At 45.7% G+C, this 25919-nt stretch overlaps 1 protein-coding gene across 1 annotated transcript; it reads right to left on the bottom strand.

The window, feature by feature from the left end:
• On the bottom strand, window positions 1-25919 carry LOC142570358 (lysosomal acid glucosylceramidase-like; the record flags this gene model as incomplete). Its single annotated transcript, XM_075678745.1, has 9 exons — window positions 1-127; window positions 1496-1633; window positions 2870-3033; window positions 6952-7176; window positions 8484-8727; window positions 10958-11130; window positions 23249-23382; window positions 25178-25342; window positions 25715-25919. Coding segments are annotated over 9 exons (1575 nt in total), but the record flags the coding sequence as incomplete, so codon positions are not given.

Here is a 25919-nt window from a genome sequence, read left to right as displayed (position 1 = left end):
TTATTCAGGAGGGCGCGGTTTTCCTGCCTTCCAGACGAACGTAGTTATCGACCGCTCGTTGATGACCTTCTGGACGCTTCCTTCGCTATACACGTCTTTTATCTTCAGCGTGTATTTCTTGTCGTCTCTGGAAGGTGCAAACGGAAAGTTAATGAGAATTACGTCACTATCGGCAACAGATAGCGGTTGGATGCAGCGACAACACTTATATTCGTTATATATGCTGTCCAAAGAAAATGTCGGTGCGTTTAAAAATAAGGTCACAAAAGGCAGCATGCATTGAGGAAGATGTGATAAGGCGTGCGTTACTATTGGTACACTTTCAACCCAGCATTTCACGTTGCGATTTAATAACGTCATCTTTAGAGTGCTTAAAACGTGGAGCCTATACTGCGACCACGAAAGTGTGCACTTTGTGTCTAAGAAGCAGTACTACACTCCTCATGAAGTTAGCCTAATTTGAATGTGTAGAGGATTGATAGCTCATAGATCGACATTTTCATAGATTTATAGTACCGCAAGGGAGCCTCGATCTCTGCTGTACTTTTTTTTTATTACGACACCGAAGGTATTGGAAAATTCAGATGCGTGTAGCAGTGGTGACTTCGTCGCATATTCTGGCCCAAAATATTCATCTCATACCTGTCTCAGCGGGCTTGAGCAAGGTTAACCTTCAAATAAGCGCAGCGTCTCTGAGATAGGTGAAGGCAGCAGTGAGAAATGTCTAAACTGCAATACGTAAACTTAGTACTCTTTTACAGCCACTGTGCTCTAAGAAGGGTCACTTTATCCACTAACAGTGTTGAGCACCTCGGTCCCAGATTGTATTTATTTATTTATTTCCTTTAGTTTCTAGCTAAGATGGATGTATCTGGCTCAGAAAGTATCTACTGCCAATAAGTTTTACGCATCGATGTTCGTATTGCGGCTTTAATATTTTAAGGAAAACAAAACCAGGCAGCATTGCGACAAGCAGGGTTAGGGAGCGGGAATATATTTAATCACTTTTATCATGGCGCTACAATGATTTGTATTTGTGTTGGATAGCACTAGAGCAGAGTTTTATTGAGAAAGAATTCTAGCTTATATGTTGTTATAACTATGCTCCTCTGCGGTTGTATACTGTAAGAGCCTATACCTAAGTTCCGATATAGCAGTTTTCACTACCAAACGGTAAAGCTATGTTCCCACACTTTTGTCTACTGCTGCCTCTTGAAGGCAACCCTTTCGCAAGTCGAATCTCTTCCAGCCAGACCTTTCTGAAGGACATGGTTTTGTTAAATCTTTTGCTCACTGATAGATTGCGCAACTCTATATGAACCAATAATAGACAGCAGGAAATATATTTGTTGACGATTGTGACTATAAACAGTCTAGAAACAGTAGGCGTTGAAGAGGAAAGTCTCTTCAGGTTCAAAACCGAGCCATCGATGTTTGAAGACAGTCTACAGGTAGCTGGAATTCATTGTTGTTGATCTTTATCTATATTACTTACTTGTTAAGGACGATCACAACAATTTTAGAATCCGGCGTAACAAAGGCAATGTGCTGGAGATTTTTCGCAGGCGTGTCATGGGAATGCGCTTGCTCCAGATGTGACTCAACCCTTGTAGTGGACATTGGAAGGAATTTGCTGTGAAAGAAAGAAGGTATTCAGCAGATTTGCCTCCATCTGCAGTCGCCAATGAAGGGGTTCAGAATTACAGTCGATTCGACCAGTTATAAAAAACTTGGCTAGTTCACAGCGTTACGCAACGTTTCCAGTTGACTGATTCTAAGCTTATTTGCACCAATTTATTTATTTTTTGTTTCTGTAGAAGAAACACTTATAGAAAAGCATGGTTCTAAAGATCTAAGGCTGCTTAGAGGAAAATTTTTGCTTCAACAGTAGACAGTTGAGACAGCAAAATAATTTGATTGCGTATCAGAATCACATTAAAAATGTCGTGTATTCCCGAGGTGGGGTCCGCTTTAGAAACTAAGAGCGCGGAAAACACAGATACGGTAACAAAGGCGAACACCGCAGCTTTTCTCTGTGACGCTGTGGTATTCAGCTCCGTCTGTTTGTATTTGCCGCTGTTACTTTTGTCAATGCAGTTGTAGTAAGAATCAACTCTCACAATAGTCGTTTGGTGAATGGATAAAAAAAAAACTTTCCGTTGAACTTTTCTTTAGAATTTATTGTCAGTGAGGTCAACGAAATGGTGCCTAGTCCAATGGCCCGTTTGTGAACAGGTTATGTGTGTGTGTCGGTATGTGACGTTCCCTTATGTGACGCTTCTAGAAAACAAAATTACGTTCTGGTATTTTTCGTATATAGGCTTTTTTCTTTAGTGATAATTTTTATAACCACAAAGGTAAGAAATAATATTTAAAAAATTAAATTATGGGATTTTACGTGCCAAAACCACTTTCTGATTATAAGGCAGGCCGTAGTGGAGGACTCCGGAAATTTGGACCACCTGGGGTTCTTTAACGTGCACCTAAATCTAAGGACACGGGTGTTTTCGCATTTCGCCCCCATAGAAATGCGGCCGCCGTGGCCGGGATTCGATCCCGCGACCTCGTGCCCAGCAGCCTAACACCATAGCCACTGAGGAACCACGGCGGGTAAAAAGTATTTCAATGCGCGCTCCATCATCTATCATCCTCGTATATTTTCGTACGGCGGCACAAGGTTTGGCACGCTCTCCCTGTTGATTATTGCCGCGTGAAAGCCTCGAACCAGTGTGCGACGTCATCGAAGAAACGTCTACGTCGGCTAGAGGTTTAGTTATGAAAACGGGCACATTATTGAAACCACTATTGATAGAGAGCAATCAACCAGAGGCTCTTCCTTTCAAGCACTAAGCGAAGGCTAACAGAGTACCTGAAATGGCCCAAAGCGTAGTACATTGGCTGCTTGTAGAACTCTTGAGCAGTGGCGTTCACGATGACGGGTGAGTCGGCAGACATTTGAACCCAGCTAGGGCCGCCTTCAGTGTTTAGGGCGAGGTTCCAGTCAATCCAACCGTTAACCCAATGGTTGAAGTCCTGTAGGTGAAATATAGAAGTAATGATCGAAATAAAAAAAAATAAAAACTGAGCAATAGCGAGGAGGAGAGAGCAACAAGTTGTTACTCGTGATATAATAACTGAACTTATAAAGAAGCGGACTTGATCAGAAAGTCTAACGTATTGTCACGTAAGCCGCCGTGGTTGCTCAGTGGCTATGGTGTCGGGCTGCTGATCGCGGGATCGAATCCCAGCCACGGCCGCCGCATTTCGATGGGGCTAAAATACGAAAACACTTCGATTTACTTCGTGTACTTCGATTTAGGCGCACGTTAAACAACCCCAGGTGGTCGAAATTTCCGGAGTCCTCCACTACGGCGTACGTCATGATCATAAAGTGGTTTTGGCCGTAAAACCCCATAATTTAATAAACGTATTGTCACGTAGTGGTGACGGTGAAGAAAGCAGCAAAACTGGGAACTACGAAACTAGCTCATTATTCGGCGAAGCCGTGCCCTCACAAGCAGGCTACACTCAAAGAACGGCGATAGCGGCGAACGCGGTCGGCGGTCGTCGAAAATTTCATCTGCCGGTCAAACGCGTCGGCGTTTATACATCAGTCTCAAAAGTTCCAGAGTAATCGGTGGCGCCAGCGTGTCTTCAAGAAAATTCTACACAATTCACGTCGCACATGCAATCAGATTACGCAAGCTTCGGTGACAATATAACCATCAATAACATTCGAGAAACTTCCGATACATGCGGCTACGTCCCGCGTTGAACGATAAAAAGCGCTCACCCATAAAAGCTAACGAAGTCCATGGGTCAGTATGCAGCCGGTGACCACTGACCAGCACCAACCGCGTGGAACGCATTTCAGGCGCCGCAGTAACGTATCTATACGTTTAGCCGCGCAATACACATGCTATAATCAAGGCTGAGAACACATCAGTGTGGCCAGCCAATTCAAACACCTTTAGCTTAATCCGGCCTCTACAGTGTCTTGGGCATTTCGTGCTCTAAAACCATACGTGCATTACGCGTCAAATATGTAGTTAAGTACTGGCACGTCTAAAGAATAAAACAATTTGCACGCGTAAAGAAAAGCATCCATTAGGGCCAAGCTGACCATTCCAATCGCGTATACATGATAAAAACGTAACAACTCCTCAGTATAACTTAGCTTGAAATCGCGTTTTTTTATTGTCACCAATGTTTTATATAGAGACGTGTAATATAAAAGATAGCATAATAGTTTATCCTTACGGAATCACAACCGAATTTTCAGCAAAGCTGCTTCTTTCGAACAATTGCATTAAGAATCTAATTTGCCTGTAATAAACCCCATATTTGGCACGTTGCCTTCTTTCCATATATATATAACACTCTCAAGCGTTTATGCAGTGCTTCGTTACAAAGGCAGTAATTCATCCGCACACATCTTACTTCGCAAGAACATTCGCCTTAATGTTTCCCCCTTTTTTCACTATATTTGGTCTCGATGGTATTTACAGTTAACCTAGGGCAACTGGTTCAATTAGGCGCCGTTCAAAAAAAAAACGCACCTAGAACACTAAAGGGTGCTTGCGCAATTTATTGCAAAAGCCGCAATTAATATAGAACACGCGTACAATCACCAATAATCTAACCCTTAGTTCACAAAATATAATGGAGGTGCCTTGTTGAGTTCTGCGAGGACATCGGGTAAATGTACTAGACCAACTTTATGAAAAGCAAGAAAAATTGGTAAATAAGAGGGTTCAGCATTATTTTCAACGCCCCTAATTAAGCCAACAACGTTATATTTTTGTCTATACCATACACTTAAGGTGGCCCCCTCCTTCATTGCCACGAAGTATAAACTTGGTGTACAGTAGAGTTTCCTCAAGACATACTGAAACATATAGCTGATAATGACCGCATGACACTTTCAAGCACTTGCTTAAGAAATATTTCGCAAAGGCTGTATTTAATCCATACGCATTTCAGGTGTCCACAGTGGTTCACTATAGTGGTTCCTCTATTTTCACTAAATTTGATCGCATTGGCATTGCATTTATGCCAGGGAAGCGTGCTCAATTGTGCGCTGCTAGTGAAGCCCGCTGATAACACTCCGGAGCGTTTGAATACGTAATTTATTGCAGAAGCCACAATTCATCCAGATACTTTGATACCTACCTACACATTATTCGTAACGTGCACCGAACTTTAACCAAATATATACGAGGTTTCTAGTTTATTTCACCAAAGACATTGGCGAAAATAACTAACACCATACAATGAATGGACATGTTCATAAAATGGGGGTTCGGTTACTAGTTACCATGATTCTGATTAGGCAAGAAACGTTAAAGTTTCCCCTGAACATTACAACTACCATTATCCCAATTAAACAGAATTTGAATATTGGGTCATGTACAGTTCTTTCAGGACTCTCGCAAACATTGCGGATAACGGCAGTATACCATTCTGGAACGCTTGAATAAGTGATTTTTTCCATAGGTTGTAACTAGCGTACAACGAATAAACATTTATCGTACTAGGCCCGCAACACGCTTTTCACTTCAATGAAATACAAACAGCATGCCTCGCATACATAGTTCGCCGAAGAGAGCGGAAAAAACAACTGCACACTCCAAATAACCCATGTAAATTGCGAGAAAACGAGTATTCAGTAATTACGTTCAATTCACGCAAATAACCCACACACTTCGTACTTTCGGTACACGCCACCAGTAGCATGGCTGCTATTATATTTAAATATAAAAATGTTGCTGTTATTGATCCTGCCAGGGCAGTGGGGAAGCTTCGTAAACTTTTCATATAACGTCTATAAACAGGCCGAAAACGAGGGCTTGTCAACAGAATGCGATGTCGGGGTAGCTGGTTCATGCTTGAAATGTGGTTTTTGGCGCCGCAAAACTAAGTGGAAAAAGAAGGGGCAAGAAGAGAGCCAACTTGCGACTAAATTAATTACACACTGCAGAAACACCCATATTTCTTTTACAAAGAAAAAGGGGGATGCTTCTGTTAGTGTCCCGTCGGTCTCAATGCAGAATAATGAGTGCCAATTTTTAGATTCACTATGGTGATTTGTAATTTTTAGTCTTGATGACATGTCTTGTCGCTTTTCAGGGAGATAAAGCTGTATTTTTTTACACGTGCACATGTAGTGTACTGGGCGCTTGTGCTAATGTCAATGTTGTGTGTGTAAAACATGGGTGTCTCTAATAAATTCAGTTGCAAGTTGGCGCTCTTTCTTTCTCCTTTCCGTTTAGATTTTTCTACTATTTATGGGGTTTTACGCGCCAAAACCACTATCCGATTATGAGACAAGTCGTACTGGGGGACTCCGGAATAACTTGAACCACCTGGGATTCTTTAACGTGCACCCAAATCTAAGTAAGCTCATATTCTCGCATCTCACCCCCATCGAAATGCGGCCGCTGTGGCCGAGGTTCGATCCCGTGACCTCATGCCTAGCAGCCCAGCACCATAGCCACTTTGCATACACTTGGTTTGGCTGCACCAGAACCCACATTTAAAGGGTTTATCAATATTAATTTTGCCTCCAATAATCCGCACACTTTAAGGTTTGCCTGCCAATCAACGTTTTCCTCATTGCCTGAAAACTATAAATTTCGTGAGTGATCTAGCCTTTTCACAAAACCGTGGATACCGGCATACAACGTTTTTGAATGCTTCCAGGCGCTTTGACTACTTGGACGCAAAATGTTCTTTCTAAGCATTTCGTAAATAACGCCATGTCAAATATAATTTAGGCTTCATATTTTCAGCCTTGGCGTCAATTTTAACGTTCATTAGGCTGAAGCATCACATGGATAATCTGCGATAGTTGTATAAATGTTCTTTTGCCCCAGTGAAACTTTATATCGATGTGTGTGAGAACCGCTGACACACTACTATGCCGTACTTGGCGCAATAGCGGCAGCTCACCTCGATGACGTGGCTCGCGTACTCCTCGGCACGCTCCCAACTGCCCAGTATGACCTTGTCTTCGTGCTTCGCCGCAGAACCAGCGCTGGCTTGGGTGCTCAAGATGAACTTGTCCGGATAGTTTTCGTGCACGTGGTCAAGACCAGCGGGACTGACGGATTTGTCCGAGTAGCGGTGGACGGCGACTCCGCGTACGTACTCGGCCGCCTCGGTATCACTCAGCACCTGCATGGTAATATGCGCGTTTAGTAGTTTCAGAAGTGCAATCGCTCTCTCATTGCAGATCACAGCACGGGATAACAGTTTACAATGATCGTTGCGAAAGTCCCTTGAGATCGTGTGCATGGGCTCTGCGTGTGGGAGAGTCACTTTCTCTCTCTCTCTTGCTTTTCTTATCCTTCTACATTCCTCTCCCTCAGTGCCAAGTGTATGGTAGGAAATCATATTTTTCGTTCTGGTTAACCTCCTGCCTTTCTCCTCTCTCTCCCCATCTGTCTCTCGCGGGGCACACTCTTTAGTACCAATTAATGTGTTCGTGAACGCGTCATATTTGCTTATTTGTTAAGAGGAAGCTTAATCGAACACATAGATGCGGGCACAGGTGAAACCAGGCAACCTATATGGCTCCTCGGGCCTGCTTGGTATGGTAGACGGGGGAGGGAGCGCAACATTAGTTGGAACTCATAAGTTTCTGGGGTGGAATATAAATCAGGAAGAAACTCTGAGTAACATGCTGCCAGACTGTACTATTTAACTTGTTGGAATCGTAACGCGAGAGTAGAGGTGTAGCCAAATATTTGTGGAGGGGATAGAAGCCTCACCTGGCCCCCAAACCGAGGTATTATTTTCAACATCAAGGCCAGGGCCTGGATAAAATCGCAAGGAAGGTCTCATGAAGGCACGTTCCGTTTCCCAAACACCTGCGACCTTCCTGCCGGAGACGGCCTTTCAAGGAACGTGTGAAGAAAGGACTAAAGTAAACGCCGTTAACAACCGTAAGTCATGCGAGCGGTTGGGTGGACGGAGCAAGATAGTCTCAAAGTTGGAAAGTTAAGTAATGAATGTTTGTTGATTACCACGTATCACCCGTTTCCCCGTGGTCGCCACCACTAACGGCATGTATCCGAAGGAGCCGTCCTTTTATTTCAAAACCGCTATTCTTTATATATTGCTTAATGTCTTCGTAGAAACACCCTGTACATGGGCGGTACTAAAAGCGGTTCCCTGTGATGTTAGGCTCTTGAAATTTGCACACGTCACTGTGGTGAAGACATATTCGTAACTCGCGTTGCCGACGCAATTATTATGTAAAATATGGTTCGAGTTTTGTTAGATTTAAACGCCTTGTCAGATGAAGAGCGCCACGGTTGCTTTCAACGCCAGTTTTCCGCGGTATACAACTGGGTGTTCCGGTTGTTCTTGACCTCTAAGTTACTGGTATTGCAGGTATGCATTAGAAAATGTAAAAATAGTAACATATAAATGTTGTTAACTGCGTTACAGGGTGATCGCCGGCACTGTAATACACCCACCACATTTGTCCACTCCGGGAGACTGTCGCTACTGTCGTCGAAGATCAGCAGCTGAAGCTCGTCCGCGCCGTAGCCGGCGTCATCGAGCGCCGGCGCCATGTCGAGCTTGATGAACTCCTTCTGAGTTTCCGCCGTAAAGCCCAGCGCCGGCCAGCTAACGGTGGGCGCAAAACCTGTCGTCGGTTCGTTCTGCGCCGTCACGCCATAGAAACGAACGCCGTGACGCCAATATTCCTGCAAAAACCTGGAATCACCAGTGGACAAAAGGAAAAAAAGGTCCGATTCTATCACAAGGAATTTTTCACTCTGCAGACTATTAAAGGACAATGACAGGGCGATAACAACGTTTCGTACACGGAAAGAGAACGCACGTACTACACCACTGCTCATTTTCCCGACAGGCTAGCTGAATATAGGACACATTTGCGCGGCAACACACTCACACGCACGCACGCACGCACGCGCTAACATATGCTTACTGACGGCCTGCTCGTTTTGAGAGCATCATTTGCAATTTTGTTCGAGCAATAGTATTAGACGTTTCACATCAACAATCAGCGCTACTGAAAAAAAAGAAGAAAAAAACCGTATCCCCGGTTAATCCTATATCCGATAACGTCATATGACATAAGCGGCAAACGGTTTTTGTATGGCATCTTATATCTTGCATATCGAATTATTCGATTCGGGAGTCATATGAGTTTTCTTTTTCAACAGGGATAACATCCATGACAGTTACAACAATGTTCCATCTGGAGAAGTTCAACTGCAAGAAATGTATGAGCGTCAATGGGTCTATGGTTTTTTTTGTATTGGCCTGACATTGTGACGGTTGGCGTGATTCAGCCTCGGGCTAGGAATGTTTTGTAACTGTGAGGCATGCTTGACTCTCACTGCTGGCGCGTCGCGCTCCAAGGTAGTCACGCGTAAGAGGTCTCCTCGTTTAATTTCTTTCGGTGCGTGCACCAACTGTATACTGTAAACAAAACGCGAAAAGAGGGCAAACTGCTCGTCCCGTAACGCATTGCTGTTTCTGGCTTTTTTATACTACGTACCAGTCGGGTTAAAAATTTACTCTCCTGCATGCTGGCCGTGCTTTTGCATGTAAAAACGGGTTGTAGAGAGGGTCAACTTGTACTGATGCCAGCAACCGCGGGGGCGGAAGTGGCCTTCCTCCCCCTAGCAGACGGCCGAGATCCCCTGGGTCTCAGCAGCTGCCTCGACCAGCTGGACTGCCCAGAACTGATCTCGTTGGTCGGAGCTGAGCAACAGGGTGTCTCCCACTGCTAGCGGTTTTGAATTTTGGGACCCTCGAAAGGAACCGCCTTGGAGCATGCGCATAGAATATGTGGCAAATCCGCCCTATTCTTACATAATTTACGTTGATCATTGTATTGCCCTGGATAGAATCTGCCGCAGCCCACCGGGTTAGGATACATGGTTGTTCGCAAGAGGCGCCAGGCTATACGGCCTCTTTCTTGGTTAGCTCGGGATGAGGTGGCGGGTACTGGGCCCTTCCCAGCCCCTAAAAATCGATGATTACTTTGTAGCTGACCATGCGGTCTCCTCTTGTTCCCGGCTGGGCTTGCTCAATTGCTTGGTGATTAAGTATATTTTTTTCATCCGTGTGAAGGTTGTTAGGGAGGACAGTCGGACTATTTCTTTACTCCTGTCACGAAGCTTTTGCGGCTATTCCTAAGTGTTACTCCTGAGAGCTTACCGATTACGGTGCCAAGTGTCGTGTTTCGAGAATATGTCGCCTCATTTTGAATCTGCGGGAATTGCACTTCCTCGTAGCGTAGGAAACAAAGACGGCGAAACGTCACGATCTCTGGCTTGCTACAGCAGCTAGAGCTTCGGCGGAAGTGAAACAGGCGTACTGCTTGCATGCAAGCGTAAACAAGCACATACGTCCGTGTTCGGTACACAGCTTTCACTACTCGACAAACTGACAATCATAAATTGTTCAGTTGTGCGCCCAAGCAAGCACTTACGGCATCCGCGCTGCCGTACGTACTTCTCTTGGACCACCGCCGAAGTCAACACAGCAATATTTTGGCCGGTGCGCCGCCATGGCATGTTTTCGGATAGCGTGACCGTGCCTGTTGCCGAGTATAGGCTTACCTGGAAGGGCTTGCGGAATACGTTGGCAGTATTTAATCACGTGATATTAAACAAGGTTCTATATCACGTGGTTTTAAGCTCCTTATGGGTAGTTGATATTAACGCCATCTAAAACTCCGCACGTCATAAATCGGCTAATGACATCCTTTTAGTACGTTTCTTAAGGTTTGCAGTAAAACGATGTAATGTGGCGCATTTTACTCCAGCATGCCAGAGTAATTCTTTAGTACTAGGGAGTTTTCAAAGCGCACGATTGGCGAAAACCCCGATCTAGGCTAATTTTTGCTAACACAATCAATATGCTGCTCGCGCACGAGAAACAAGCGTTACGAGATGGTTGTGCGCCGCACCTGACGTAGTACTTTGCCCATGACTTGTAGTGGGCGCTTCCTGGTTCGCCTATGAGAACACCTCCGCCCTCGAGTGCGTTGGAGGTCTTCATCCAGGCTGGACTGCTCCAAGCGCTTCCGATCAACAGCAAGGGCCCACTTACTAGGGACGTGGCCTTTTTGATGTACGGGATCTGCAATAAACAGGGGGATAGCAATTACTCGTATGTGAAAAATTCAGCGGTCATGGTTTTTATTTTCCTGAAGTCGGGCGTACTTTTTTTCAATTTCCATTTCCGCCATGACATTCTGATCAATATATTGACACCCCGTCAATATATTTTTTCCCACATGAACCTTCACCGGCATTTTTTTAGACTGACAATTTTTTTTGCTCGAAACATATTAGTATTTGTTTTTCTCGGTGGATATTTGATCCACTAATCTTGTAGACGCTTAAACATGCTGCACGACTGCCAGATGCTGATGTTCAACACCTTACTTGTAACCAATACACAGAATAGGAAGTATTTCGAGCATCAGTCTTGGAAGGGCACAATATCCTACGGCTATGGGACTACGCAGTAATCAAGAGTGAGTGCATTTGATATTCGCACACAAGTATATAATGAGGCTTTGTTTTTAACACTATGTGGTTACATGGCTCCAACGAATAATGCAGAAAAAAATGCCTAAGAAGGCACGACGCCACAATGACACCGGTGACTCGTTACTCCACTACAGTGGCTGTACCGCGAATGCTGCACGGCCCGAGTCAGGGCTTCCCGACCACGCCATTTCCCGCTTCTATTTTTTTGGGCCCCACACAAAACTGCACCAATAAAAATAAAGATTACTCTGACCACAGACTCATGTGTGACGTTCACCTCGCCAGGCTAGCTTGCATCGGAACGCGTGTAGGTGTAGAGTCGCAGCAGTGCGCCGATCGCTGGGTTAGCGCTCTGGTGAATTTGCTGTAACTGAAAGTTTTTAGTAAAACTGCATTCAGAAAAAAAAACATATCGAGAGAGAGAGAGGGAGTGAACTTTAATGAGACCCAGCAGTTTAGTTGATTAGCAGTTATGCTGCGGACCGTTTCCGTGAGGGTAAGCCGCTCCAGTTGGGATCGACGTTGCGCTTCGATTAACTCGTCTAACGTGTTGTGGATACTTAATTCTGGTAAAAGTTCCGTGCTGGTGTGGTTGGGTATTCCTAAGGCCTGCTTATAGGCTCCTCTGATGATGATGTCCAGTATAGTCTTTTCAGCTTTGTACCAGTTGAGAAAGGGCGCAACGTAAGTAATGTGACAGATCACAAAATATTAGACAAGGCGGATAACGCTTTCTTCCTTCATACCCCCTCGTCGGTTGGTCACTCGTTTCAGCAGTCTGGATGTATTAGCCGTCTGTCGAATAATCTTGTAGATAGCCGTAGAGTTAGCTCCGTTGGCTTCTATGGTCATACCAAGAACGCTGATGCTAGGGACCACGGCTATCGGTCTGCCATCCCTCAGGTGGAGTTAGATTTCTTCGTATTGGTGTTTATTCGTGGAGCTCCATGGGGGGCATCCACGGAGTGTTGGGCGGTATAGGAGGAGCTTCGACTTTTCAAGGGAACAGCGGAGTCCCGTGCCTTGAAGATAATTTTCTACGAAGTCAATGGCGTCTTGTAGGGCAGTTTCGACTTGGCCGTCACTGCCGTTTGCAGCCCAAATTGTAATGTCGTCAGCGTATATGGTGTGTTCAATGCCGTCGAGCTTTTTTAGTTCTTGTGCTAATCCGAGCATAACCAGATTAAACAATATTGGGAAAATGACAGAGCCTTGCGGTGTGCCCGTGCTGCCGAGGGAGAGCTCTTCTGATCCCCGATCGAATGTCTCCGACCGACAGGAAGGCTTTCCGATTTGATAGAAAGTCTCTTACGCAGTTGTAAGGGCGTTCTCCAAGGTTGAGCAAGGAGATGCGTTCGAGGATGGTGGAGTGCCTGATGTTATCGAAGGCGCGCTCGAGGTCGAGGCCCAAGATCGCCTTCGTGTGACGGGATTTGCCATCTAGGATTTGATGCTGAAATTGGAGCATAGCGTCTTGGGTGCAAATATGCTGTCTAAAGCCAATTATCGAGTGGGGTAAACAGATGCGTCTTCGAGGTGAGTGTTTACACGGGTTAGCTGCACAACCTAGACTCTTCTCTACGCCTTTGCATTCCAGCTAGACTCTGCCGTCGCGAAGCTACCCTGCTTTGTCGAATATGGCTAGGGGTGGCGTTCACCAAGTCTTTTGCTTTCCGAATCGGATGGGCCGACGACGCCTCGTGTGATAACTGTGGTAACGAGGAGACTCTTCAACACCTTCTCTGTGACTGTCGTCGCTATAATTTACAGAGACGATCGCTCGCAAACGCAATAGTGCGCTTTGACCGAAGACTTCTAACAGAGGAACTTATTTTAAAATGCCGCCATCACAAGCCATCGCAGCAGAGGGCGACGAGGACACTGTTGCAGTTTTCAAGGGCAACAGAATTGGACAAGCGGCTGTAACATGAACAGAGGTTCATAGTGCTGCAAGTGCTACTGTGCTGTGCGGTGACAGTATGCGGCGACAGTGACCGACTGTGATTGTATGTCTGTGTTCCTTTCTTTCTTTATATCTACTTTGTTATCACTTTACCTCCCCCTCCCCTCTTTCCCTAGCGTAGGGTAGCAAACCGGAATTTCCCCTCTTGTTAACCTCCCTGCCTTTCCCCTTTCCACTGTCACTCTCTCTCTACACGGGTTAGGAGTGCGTGCTCCATGACCTCGCCTACACATGAAGTTAGATGGACCGGGGATTGGCGAGGCTAGATGGTTTACCGGGTTTGGGGATGATAATTACTTTGTCCGTTTTCCAAGTCGGAGGAATGGATCCTTGGCGTCAGCATTTGTTGTATTCGGTGAGTTGTTGGACTGAAGGGTCATCTATATTTAATGTTTTATTCGTAACACCATCTGGGCCTGGCGCCGAACGGCTGTTCAGCTTGTGCAGGGCAGCATGAATCTCTGCCACGCTGAAATCTTCATCAAGAGCAGGTTTGGAAGTCCCTATGTATGGCCCGTGAGGTTGAGTGGGCCAAGACAGATGTACTTTTGACATAAGGTATTCTTAACGTGGTCATGGCCATGTGTCCTGCTTTCTGTGAATAAAAGCTTCGTGAGGCAATCTTGTTGATATGAGCGGGTGGTGGTGCTATCAAGCAAATGTTTGAGGATGTTCTACGAGCGGGGCTGGTGGAGTTGCCCGTCTAGAGAGTTACAGAGCTCTGTCCATTGCTGTTGACTTAGAACGCGGCAGTTTGCTTCGATTTCCTTGTTGAGAAGTGCGACCTTCCGTCTGCGTCATCTATTGAGCCGTTGTCCCTTCCATCTAGAGGGGATGAGTGTTTTGGCCTCGATAAGGCGGGCGAGTCTGCTGTCCATGCGCTCAGTCGGGGCATCTGTTGTGATAGTGTGGGTGGCCGATTTAGTATCAGACTGTAGATCGCATGACCATGATTGTATGTCGGTAAAGGGAGTGTCCGTTTTTGCTGTTACACGGCGTTTGCGGAACGCATCCCAGTCCGTCCAAGTGAAGTGTCTTGTTCTTCTCGTAACGGCTGTTAGGTGTGGGAGAGTGATTTCGATGATAGAGTGACCATTCCCGAGGTCGTGTTGGGTGTTACGCCAATGGACGTTGTCTGCGTCTTTGGTGAAAGCGAGGTCTGGTGTCGTGTCTCGTTCAGTGGAAGTGCCGAGGCGAGTGGGGAAAGCTGGGTCAGTAATGAGTGTAAGCCCGAGGTCATGGGAGTCTTGCCATAAGTTACGACCTGCAGCAGAGCTGTGTCTATAACCGCATCCCTTGTGCGGGAGATTGAAGCCGCCTCCGATGATAGGGGGTTTGCTGCCTGCGATGTTCAGGGCCTTCTTGAAGTGGGTTAAGAATAGGCTATGGCGTTGAGATGGAGTATTGGTGATATTGAGGACAAAGATTCTTCCTTTCGTTTTCTGTGCGGGATGAGCTCAATAAAGAGGTGTTCGATGCGCCAATCGTGGCGATCCTGTTCGATTGTGGTAATTCTTTTTCGAACGAGTGTGGAGTCTCCGTGTGGAGCGTTGTTCGCGTTGGAAGGTTGATATCCGGGAAAGTTGACCGGAGTGCTGTGCGTTTCCTGGAGTAAGATTACGTCGGGTTGACATGAAGTAGTATGGAGGTGTTGATGGAGAACGGGTTGTTTGTGGAGGTAGCCTCGGCAGTTCCACAGCCAGAACGTTGTGTCAGTGTTAGTGTGGGCCATGATGAAGGATAGAGGATGTCACAGGTGGCAGGGTGGCGGCGACGGTTCCTGTTGTGTCCATGGCTACAGCTCGAGCGGTGGACGCGGCTTGTGTGAAAAGGGTTTGAATGTTAGCTTTCATGGCGGTGACTCTGTACATAATGGCGATTAGAGAATTGTGTAAAGTTTCTACCGTGCTTTGGACTGTAACGAGCATGTCCTTGACTTCGGAGCGTACTTGGCCTTGAGTTCCTTCTTGGAGGACTCGCTTTTTTGGGGCTGGTCTTAGGAGTTCTTCGGATTGGCTGTTGCTAGCGGGTTCTGGGTTGTTGGATGTGGGTTGGGATTTGGGTTCTTTTAGGATGTGAGCCTCCTGGGTAAGCTTTTGAATTAAATCATGCGTAAGTGCGTTTTATTTCTTAAGGTGTTCGATATGTGCGTTGTCTGTGTTGGGTTTAGGCAGCAGGGGTATTTTACGTGACCCTCTCCCGAGACGCCCATCAGGGCTTCTGCTAAGCTCACCTTTTCTGAAGTATATCTGGCTCCTTGGGTCGACGTGGATCTTGATCTCGAACGGCCCGCCCTCGTTCTGGAGAGGGAGCGGGACCGGGACTGGTACTTGGTCTCCATGGATGGGAAATCTTCTGATTGAAGGGCTGATTGCTGTGCTGCTCGGCGTTCTCCTAGGCGTCTTCGTATAACGTACGGCGTTTTGTATCTGGCTGTACAAGCTTTGTCCGCTGTGGGGTGGGGTCCACCACGCAATGTGCACTTGGGTGTACACTGATGATCTTGATCTGGGTTACAAGCTCCGCAGCCCCGGCAGGTTTTGTTATTAGGAAACGGGCAGGAACGGGCCCGAGACGGTCGCAGTGGTAACATATATCGAACTGCTTGCGCTACAGGGAGCATGGGATTAGTGTTGCGCCATAGCGAATCATGTATGGTACGTCAGGTCCGTCGAAGGCAATGACGATGGTCGTGGTGGAACCGATTCGCTTGGCGGCCAGGCCTAGAGGATTACCATCATTTATGATGTTAGCGTTGACATGTCTGGCGTTATGGGTGAGAGGGATGCCTCTGATGACTCCTTTGGTAGTATTATCTGGGGCGGCTTCGTACGCCCTGACTTCATGGGTTACCCCGTTGACTTGGATGGACTCTTGATTCTTACATACCGGTCAGCATTTTGCGGGCTGGGTGTGCTGATCACCATGATGTTTTGCTGGTTGTTCGAGCAGATTGTGTCGTTTTGACTGTCTTCTGAGCTAAGTTGCGTTGTTTGAAGAATAGTTGCAGTCACTGTAGGGCTGCTGACTTTGGAAATATTGAGTGCTCCTTTGGGTCTGATGGTGATCTTGATCTCATTTACTGGTAACGGGAGCACGCGCCCGGCCTTGAGAACCTCAGTTCTAACTTGCTGCCTGGGTCTACAGCGAGAGCGAGAGTCTTGCGTCCTAGGTTGTTGTTCTTAGGATAATTTTCTGCCCCGTTTCTCGTCGGGGCGACGGGCAGTACACCAACGAGAACGGGCGGTACACCGGCCTATCTCGGCAGTCAACTCTTCTTGGGAAATATCTTTGCCACATACTTGGACTTCCATGCTTCGCGGATTTCGCCAGAAGCTTGTGCGCCGTAGCAGAGCTTGCACGGGCACGTGCAGGAACGCGCCAGGTAGCCTGGTAGGCCGAGCACCTGGCGCACGCGCTTAGTTAAGCGCAGCGACGGCGTGGTCGTGCCACAAAAAAGGTCGCAGTCCCGGAAAAATAAATGTCCCACCTGCTAACTTGGTATCTACAGAGTCCTGGTGGTCTCACGGTTCGAATGGTAGAAAATTCGGGGTAGTATTCACAGAAAATCGCGGCGAAAACATTTCAAGAAGACAGAGCCGATGTGAGCAGATCTGCACACCACGGCGATCGCAGCGCCTCCAAACATTTCGACGTACATTTTTTTTTCGATTTCAACCTAGAAGGTTGAACAGTAGTTGTGTCACATTGCTCTGGCTGAAGTGAAAGTTATCTTTCACTATTCCTAAATGTAAGCCCGTTCAATTGAGGCCGGTGCCAAGATGCAACCACTCACAATTCCTTGTGACCACGTGCGTTAGGATGCGCACTACATTCTAGAAGGATGTGGACACTTCCGAACAGCTTTTCCCAGGCAACCCTGCTGTTATAGAAGACACTATATATATATATATATATATATATATATATATATATATATATATATATATATATATATATATATATATATATATATATATATATATATATATATATATGCACATGTCCAAAAAAGGATTACATTAAGCCAGGACTATGATACATAATACTTTTCCCTTTATTTCGTCTTTAAGTGATTGTCTGTCTGAGCCAGGGTATTATGCGTAACCACGAAGCCTGTACTAACCAGACACGAAGCAGTATTGCTATTGTTAATTTCCTGGCTGTATTGATGTATCCAGGCACCAGGACCACGTAAATCAAGGGGCGCCAGCGCAAGAATGTGGCGTGCAGTGTAAGGTCGCACGTAGTGTCAGCGAGATCTCCCTGCAGGGATAGTGAACACACTAGAAATCTTATCGAAAGCGAGCCGACGCTTAGCAAACTACCAACGGTAGAGCAGACGCCGAAGAAGCAAGCACTGATACGTACATATATGTATTAGGTGTCAGTTTGCATGTACCCTAAGGTATGTAGGACTCTGATTCAACTTAAGATATGGAGTCGTGCGAGGGCTGAGTGGAAACGGGGAAGAATTGGAGACGAAATTAGCGGATCCTCATCAGTAATTTGCACGCTTTAGCAAAAACAGGTTCACATTTTTTTTTGATACAGAGCTTTTGAAGAAAGAAAGCAGATTAAAAATAAGAGACAAGGAGGGAAGGAAATAGATGAAGCAAGGTTGAAGAAATCTACGGAAGAAATCAAGAAAAAAGAAGGGAAGAAAGAGGTTGCGCCTACTTTCACAAGTTCAGGAATAGCCGCTGTATCAGTAAATATGCTGAGGCTTGCGAGCTCAGCTCCACTTTCGGGTCGACGACTCTCTCGGAGGAGAAAGCAACACACGAGCGAGATAGGAAACGTGCGACGACGCGGTCGACGAGTGCATTTTCTTTTATCAACGCTTGTGATGAAACGAGGTGCTGGTTGACAGCTTGCAGAAAGGACTGGTGTTTTTCGCTAATCAGTGTTCTCGGGAAGGAGCTAATGTGGCTAGCAGAGGGATTCGCTCGACACCGCCACACTGCTTATATCATGGCCCCGCAGTTAAAATATTTACAGGCCCTGCTGTTGTTTCATTGACGTTGTGCTGTGCGAGACTACACATACCCACATGCACGGCGAGAGAAATTATTTTTATGCGAGACAGCTACCCAACCTATACCGAAATGGCGTCCTGCACTTCAAGCTCGCCGATTGTGAAGGGATTACACGAAGTCGCCGATGCACTCTGTTGCTTCCGGCCGCTTACATGTACTCATTCGTGCACTGCTTCTGCGTGATAACTTAGTGGCTTCTAAACTTCTTTTATTTACCTTTCTAACAATGAGACCCTATTGTACTAAATACAATGATATAATGTAACGACAACTACTGCGTGATCGCTAGTCGTTAGAATAAATATGTATTCTAGTTTTGGGTGTGTTACTAACTCTAAAGCGGGAAACACGTGGAACGCATTTCCAACGTTGTTTAGGTACGCCGCTACCTCGTCTACGTCAGGTGGCGCAGCGTCCACGCTGTAATGACGAATGGTTTCTTCCCACGTCGCTGAAAGCGGCAGCCCTTTGAAATGCGTTACGTGCGTCATTACAGCATGTGCAGTGCCATAGGCCTTCGGATGGGTAGTTGGGCGTGTTGGTTAGGCATGGTCTGAAGTGAAGGCGCTATATAAAACGACGGTGCACGAAGGAAAAAAATAAATGATGGTGTTTTACGTGCCAAAACCACTTTCTGATTATGAGGCACGCCGTAGTGGAGGACTCCGGAAATTTCGACCACCTGGGGCTCTTAACGTGCACCTAAATTTAAGTACATGCGCGCACGCGCGCACGCGCGCACGCACGCACGCACGCACGCACGCACGCACGCACGCACGCACGCACGCACACACGCACGCACGCACGCACGCACGCACGCACGCACGCACGCACGCACGCACGCACGCACACACACACACACACACACACACACACACACACACACACACACACACACACACACACACACACACACACACACACACACACACACACACACACACACACACGCACGCGCACGCGCACACACACACACACAGGCTGAGGCAACACAATAACAAAGTCAACAATGTGAGGGAGGGCCACCTGGCAATTCATTGCAGAAATTGCAAATGGCAGCCAGACTTCCACGCCTGCGCTGTGTTTGCCAGAAGCCATGACAAATGGTTTCCATTAATAACTGGAGCCAAAAGGATCATTGAAGCAGGTGATAATTGCGTATGCGTTGCATCCATATCACTATCACGCAAAGAACTGTTTTACCTGAACGCGAATGCGTACTGAGAAACTGTGATTGCGCTCCTAGTATAAATCAGTGGCGTTTTTTCCTGATTAAACATTGTTGAAAGTGGCGCCCTGTGTGTTTGTGTGTGTGTTCCTTCTTCGTACACCATCGTTTTAGCGCCTTCACTTCAGATCTTGCTATAGCCGCGACAAAGGTACGTTGATGTTACGCGGACAATACGTCGGTGGTGCGATTCGCATGGATGGCGCGAAATCAATCAGCGAACTTTGCACGTTGCATGCTGCCATATTTTCCTATATTTTCTGGCCACTCTGGACTTTCAGACGTTCGCTCCTGGTGCCAGCGGTCGTGTTTATACCTAGCGTATTGTTAACAAAATAAAATCGGAGCGCAATGATTCTCACAACCATAGGAATTGTGCTGTACAAACGTAGTTAAGTAAGATAAACAGTAGCTTAGAAATTATAACCATGGTTATAGTTACTGATAGTAGAGCTGACCGCTGGGCTAGTTGCCAAAGCACTGTCGTATAATGATGGGACGAAACGGTGTAGAACAAAAAGAAGATAACAAAACTGCTCGAGCGCTGTCCCTTGCATGGATGTCCGCTTTCTGTCCTGCGTAATTTTTTTCTCTTACAGTAGCTGTACTGTCCTGCATTATAAGACCACCTGTTAAATTTAATAAAGTGACATTAAACATAAACAGCAGATCGGATAACAGTGTAAATTAGTTTTCGTGAACAATCTCACCACTTGTCCGAAGGAAAATGATAATGTGTTAACCCAGTGAATATGAGCCGAAGTTTTCTTCCTGAATTTCACCTTCAAACGAAAGAATAATCTGCGCTAATTTCAAAAATATGGACTCCCGTTTTGGGCTTAAAAAGGATCACAAGCCTTGTGAGCTAAGTGTTGGTTTACCTTCCTTCGCATGCAGTTAAACTGTTTCCGTTAGCCGTCAATTTTTTGCGCCTCCCTATTCCCTTTCCCACGCATACCAGCATGTCAGCGATGTGTATATGCCAGCTAAAATGTCTGCCTTTCATTAAAGGGTTCTCTCAATCTCTAAAATAACGAACCAGATGTTAGCAAACTCTGTGACATCACGGATTACGCATTTCTATAGGACTGTCGACCGCTAAGCTTCAAGTTCGGGCCGTTGGTTGTCACATGACGCATGCGCTCTTCCAAAATGTCACGTCTTTGCGACCGCTGTAACGCATCTACCGGAGCATTTGACATGTGTAAAGCGATTGTCTTTGTCCGCCTTTCTTGTGTCCGTGGTTTTTATTGCGCTAAGCTGTTTTGTTCAATTGAACAGCTTGTCATTATCATCGAAGCCCTCTAAAGAGATTGATAAGTTTTTGTGCCACTGCGAACATTTAGTGCAACATATGCCACCCGAAATACTGCTAGCCTTCGTGCGCGTAAAACCGCGTTTGCTTGCAATCGCCGCAGCTGTTCTCACTTTGGACGAAGCTTTACGCTGGCCTAGAAGTGGTATAGATTGCCTTCGAGTTTGTGTCACGCAAAGAAAAAGATAGAAAAGGAAGGAAGGAAGGAAGGAAGGAAAATATTTCTACATCATATCTGCGAGCAGTTGGGAAGACCGTGTAATGCGTTTCATGGGTGGTTAGGACAACAGAGTGCACATCGAAAGGAAGCTGAGTCAGACGCGGCCGGGTCTACAGCCAATGAAATTGAGTTATGATAATGTTTTCAGATGACATTGCCCTGTTCAGCCACACTGGGAACGATTTGCAAGAAATGATTGATGACCTTAACCGAGAAAGTGTAAAAGTAGGGTTGAAGATTAATGTGCAGTAGACAAAGATAATATCAATAGCCTGGCAAGGAAACTCAAATTCATGATTGCCAGTCAGCCTCTAGAGTCTGTGCAGGAGTACGTTTATCTAGGTAATTTACTCACATGGCTCCTTGACCAGGAGAAGGAAATTAGGGCAGCAGTGGGTTGGAGTGCATACGGCAAGCATTGTCGAAAAGCGACTGGAAGTTTACCACTGTCGTTGCAAAGAAAAGTCTACAACCATTGCGTTCTGCCAATGCCAACTTATGGGACAGAAATTGGATGGTTAACAACGAAGCTCCAGAACAATAGTTTACGACCTCACAAAGAACAGTGGAACGAAAAATTGTAGGCGTAACGTTAAAAGACATGGAGGCAGCGTTTTGGATTAGAGAGTAAATGGAGTTAGCCGGCATTCTAGTCGACATTATGAGGAAGAAGTGGCGTTCAGCAGGATATGTAGCGCGTACATTATATAACCTGTGGAACATTAGTCATATTATAAGAAGCCAACAAACACTGACACCAATGACAACATAGGGGAAATTACTTGTGCTTAATAAATGAAATGAAGAAATGATAAATTAAGGGAAATTAAAGTGGATGAAAAAACAACTTGCCGCAGGTGTGAACCGAACCCACAACCTTCGCATTTCGCGTGCGATGCTCTACCAATAGAGCTACCGCGGCGCTGTTTCCCCATCCACTTTTTTGGTTATTTACGTGTCCTAGTAGAACCCTGGGAGTGTTAGCCAGCGCCACCACTCACAGACCTTGGCGGCGGACGTGGAATGTCCTTGTTGCCGCAGGCGTCACGAGAACGTGATGTTTTTTTGGATGAAGGCAACTGGTCAATAAACCCACGTATGCTACCTGAAGGCATCAATGTTGCCGGACTCGAGCCCCTCGTTATGTTATAAACGAGAAGAAAGGGGGTTAACCGAGGGGCCCGATTTTTATTAGTCATATCATAAGAAGCCAACAAACACTGACACCAAGGACAACATAGGGGAAATTACTTGTGCTTAATAAATGAAATAAAGAAACGATAAATTAAGGGAAATTAAAGTGGATGAAAAAACAACTTGCCGCAGGTGGGAACCGAACCCACAACCTTCGCATTTCGCGTGCGATGCTCTACCAATTGAGCTACCGCGGCGCTGTTTCCCCATCCACTTTCTTGGGTATTTATGTGTTACAAAACGGTTGCCAAGGGAAGGGAAGCACAGTCGAGGATGGCAGAAAATTAAGTGGGGTGATGAAATTAGGAAATTTTCAGGCGCAAGTTGGAATCAGTTGGCGCAAGACAGGGGCATTTGGGCATCTCTGAGGAGAGGCCTTCGTCCTGTAGTGGACGAAAAATAAGACGATGGTGCTGTTGACGTTAAGTTCGACCGTGCAGCCTGCGTTGAGTTGACTTAGGATATGCATAGTTGGCGATCGTTCATAGAAAATAATGAACAATGCGTATGGTATCCTGGCTCAAGTATAGATGGGATCTGTACAAGTAATAACATTCATAAGGGCAACAGGTTGCAAAAATGAATACATAAATCCAATGTACAGTACTCAGCGGAACAGTGGAACATGACTTAGGCGTGCAGTGTATCTAAATAACCTAAGGATGATTGTCTAGATGACTATGTACCATGCAGCAGTTCAAGTTTTAGTATAGCTTGAAGTTTAGTGCAGCGTTCATAGTTACCTTGAGATCCAGATCTTCCTGGGCGAGTGTGAAGTTGGTCAGCTCCAAGTCACCGGGGCTGTCGTCGTAAGTGTACTTGCGTTCCGAAAAGTCAGTGCTCGCCAATGGTACCCTGCCCATGTTGTACGCAATACCTGTAGCCACAAGTAGATGCTCCTGTAAGGCTCTAAATGGTGGGAAATGGTCAGATAGGTCACTGGTATTGAGGACTAGATTTGCTGTCAAAACACGGGTCATCCTCCGGAATAAGTTCAACAGAATTAATCTTTGTTTACGAACTAATTGTAGTGCGACTTGTCTTTGCCTTTTATATTTATAGGTTCGTGGATGTATAGGACTGTGTGATGTGGATTTCTGACCCTGTGACGTCGTTTCTTTTTTTCATTTTACTACTGCATATCTTTCATATTGTTATTTCTGCTATGAGAAAAGGAGTAGCCGTCACCATTATAGGGTGACACCTCTTTCTTTTATTTTCGTTTGGATAAAAAGCCAACCGTTAGCCCCTTGTAGGAGATAAGTGTATTTGGATCGATGTGATAATTTCCAACAGATCGAAACAAAATATCGTTAGTAAGGAGTGAAGTAGACGCCGTAGCTGGTATTGTCAGTACCTGGCATGAAAAAATGCTACATACAGAATTCTTTCCAGTGGTGCGAAGTTGACTGACATGCACGATTTTATGGTCAGCGCTAAATTAGGTTCAGATAGATTTTGTAATCCCAGAACTCACGAAAAAGTGGCAGGCAGAAGAAAAAGATTCATGAATACCGTCAACACCGGTTACAAAAGAATTGTCACAATCAAAACTCGCTTTCTCGAGATGGCTTCCAGTTGCCGGAAAGTATTACGGTGACATCAAGACGACGTCGCGGGTGTACTCGGGGTACCCCGATAAGAATTTGCATTTTATATACCAAATGTTTCCCACACTAGGCGCAGATCCGCAAATTTAGGAAGCCACTTGATATTTTGGCCAGGTACTCGCGTAGTGCACGCCTCCGTACCTGGGCGCCTGCTCAGGCAGCCAGGAATTTCAAGTTTTCTAACTGTATTTCTTCACTTCACATCATTCAGTGGCAGTAATCTACAACAGGAATGGTGCAACCTATACTTCAGGTATGAAGACTATGAGGCTATTCCAAACGAGTATGCTATTTCCCTTCTTAAGTATGACAGTTCACGACTACTGCTTGGTCGACTGCAAGCACTATAGAGAGCATAATTGGGCAGGCTTTCTCCACTTCCCGTAGAGATGCTCCTCGCGTAATTTTTCTTTTGTTTCTGATGGGCTATTCTATACTGTTTATGTAATCTGTACAGTTTTCTCAACTGGAACCTTACCGTATAGGTTGAATTAAACTATGCGTTTTCATACGTCCAGCTTCTCATGAAAGTCATCGACGCATATATTTATATGCTTTAGAAAAACGCTAATCAGTTCTCTTTATGCCGAAAATTTCAATAATGCTTTAGGTTGATTATGCTAGCAGGTGGCACCATGAGACCTAATTATTACAGAATTTGAAGCACTGGGAGCTGGCTAGGCCAGATGCCGATGAGTTTATTCCACAAGCGGTGGTTATTTCTCTAGATCTACCCTTCGGAACATAACAATTTTTCTTGAACTTCAACGTATACGTTTTTAGGGAAAGGAATTGAATCCTTTAGTAGTATTAAACTGCGGTCACATGGACGGCAACGTTTCCTTGCACGAAAATTCCTCCGCCTTGCAGATTACGTCTTACAGCCAGACCATGCATTCCTTTTATGTACTGCTTGTTCCTAATTATGTATGCGTTTATATTGATCGCTTTCTTCTGCATATACTGAGTAGACCACTGTGTTTCTTTTTTTAATGTCAGTACGCCAGCGTCAGACTCAACTTCCCAGCAGCATCCAGCACATATACCTTGTATTTGAGTTACCTTCTTTTCCGTAGTAAGACTTGATAAGATCGTCTTGCAACTTTTCCGGGAGAGATTTCACATTTATTCCGGCGGCGTCGGTGAAGGCACCTCCGAAGCCGTACACAATTTGGTACGTTTTTGAAGAGTCCAACACGAGCAGGAGCGTGTCGTTGACACTTGTGTCTGTCAAACGAAGAAACAGTGAAGGAATATATATGTATATATATATATATATATATATATATATTAGAGAGAGAGAGAGACTGTGCCTGTTTTATCCCTTTGATGCTGTGCCAGTTACTTGAACACGACCATTTGAGAGAAGCTCATGCAATATATCTGGAGGTCATGCATGAGTTCAGTGACCCTCTGATAGTTTCAATTAGGTAACCAGCTGCGTAACTGATTGTGATTTATTGCAAGAGGGGAGTTTGTTCAAGAGCCCTACGCTCACTTTACGATCATCGTTGTAGTACTGCTGGCGTGCACTCTGTCGTATGGGCAGGAAACATTGGAACCTAATGCAGAGGGAAATAGGTTAAAATGAGAACTGACCATGAGTCGGCGCCCTGCTCAGAGGTATGCTGGTCTTGGCGAAACGTAGGCCGTCCTTGCTGCTCTCGAACGCGAACGCTGACCCACTCGGCGGGAGCCCGATGTCACCAGTGAAGTCGCAGTACGTCGCGTTACAAACGCACACGACACTGCCATGGCCATAGTCCCTTCTTTGGCACTCGGGCGCCACGGCTATGGTTGAAAT

The sequence above is a fragment of the Dermacentor variabilis genome, chromosome 2 (genome assembly GCF_050947875.1).
Source record: "Dermacentor variabilis isolate Ectoservices chromosome 2, ASM5094787v1, whole genome shotgun sequence".
In the NCBI taxonomy this organism is placed as follows: Eukaryota; Metazoa; Arthropoda; class Arachnida; order Ixodida; family Ixodidae; genus Dermacentor; species Dermacentor variabilis.
The sequence above is the reverse complement of the archived record's forward strand: the minus strand, read 5'-3'. Positions and strand labels throughout refer to the sequence as shown.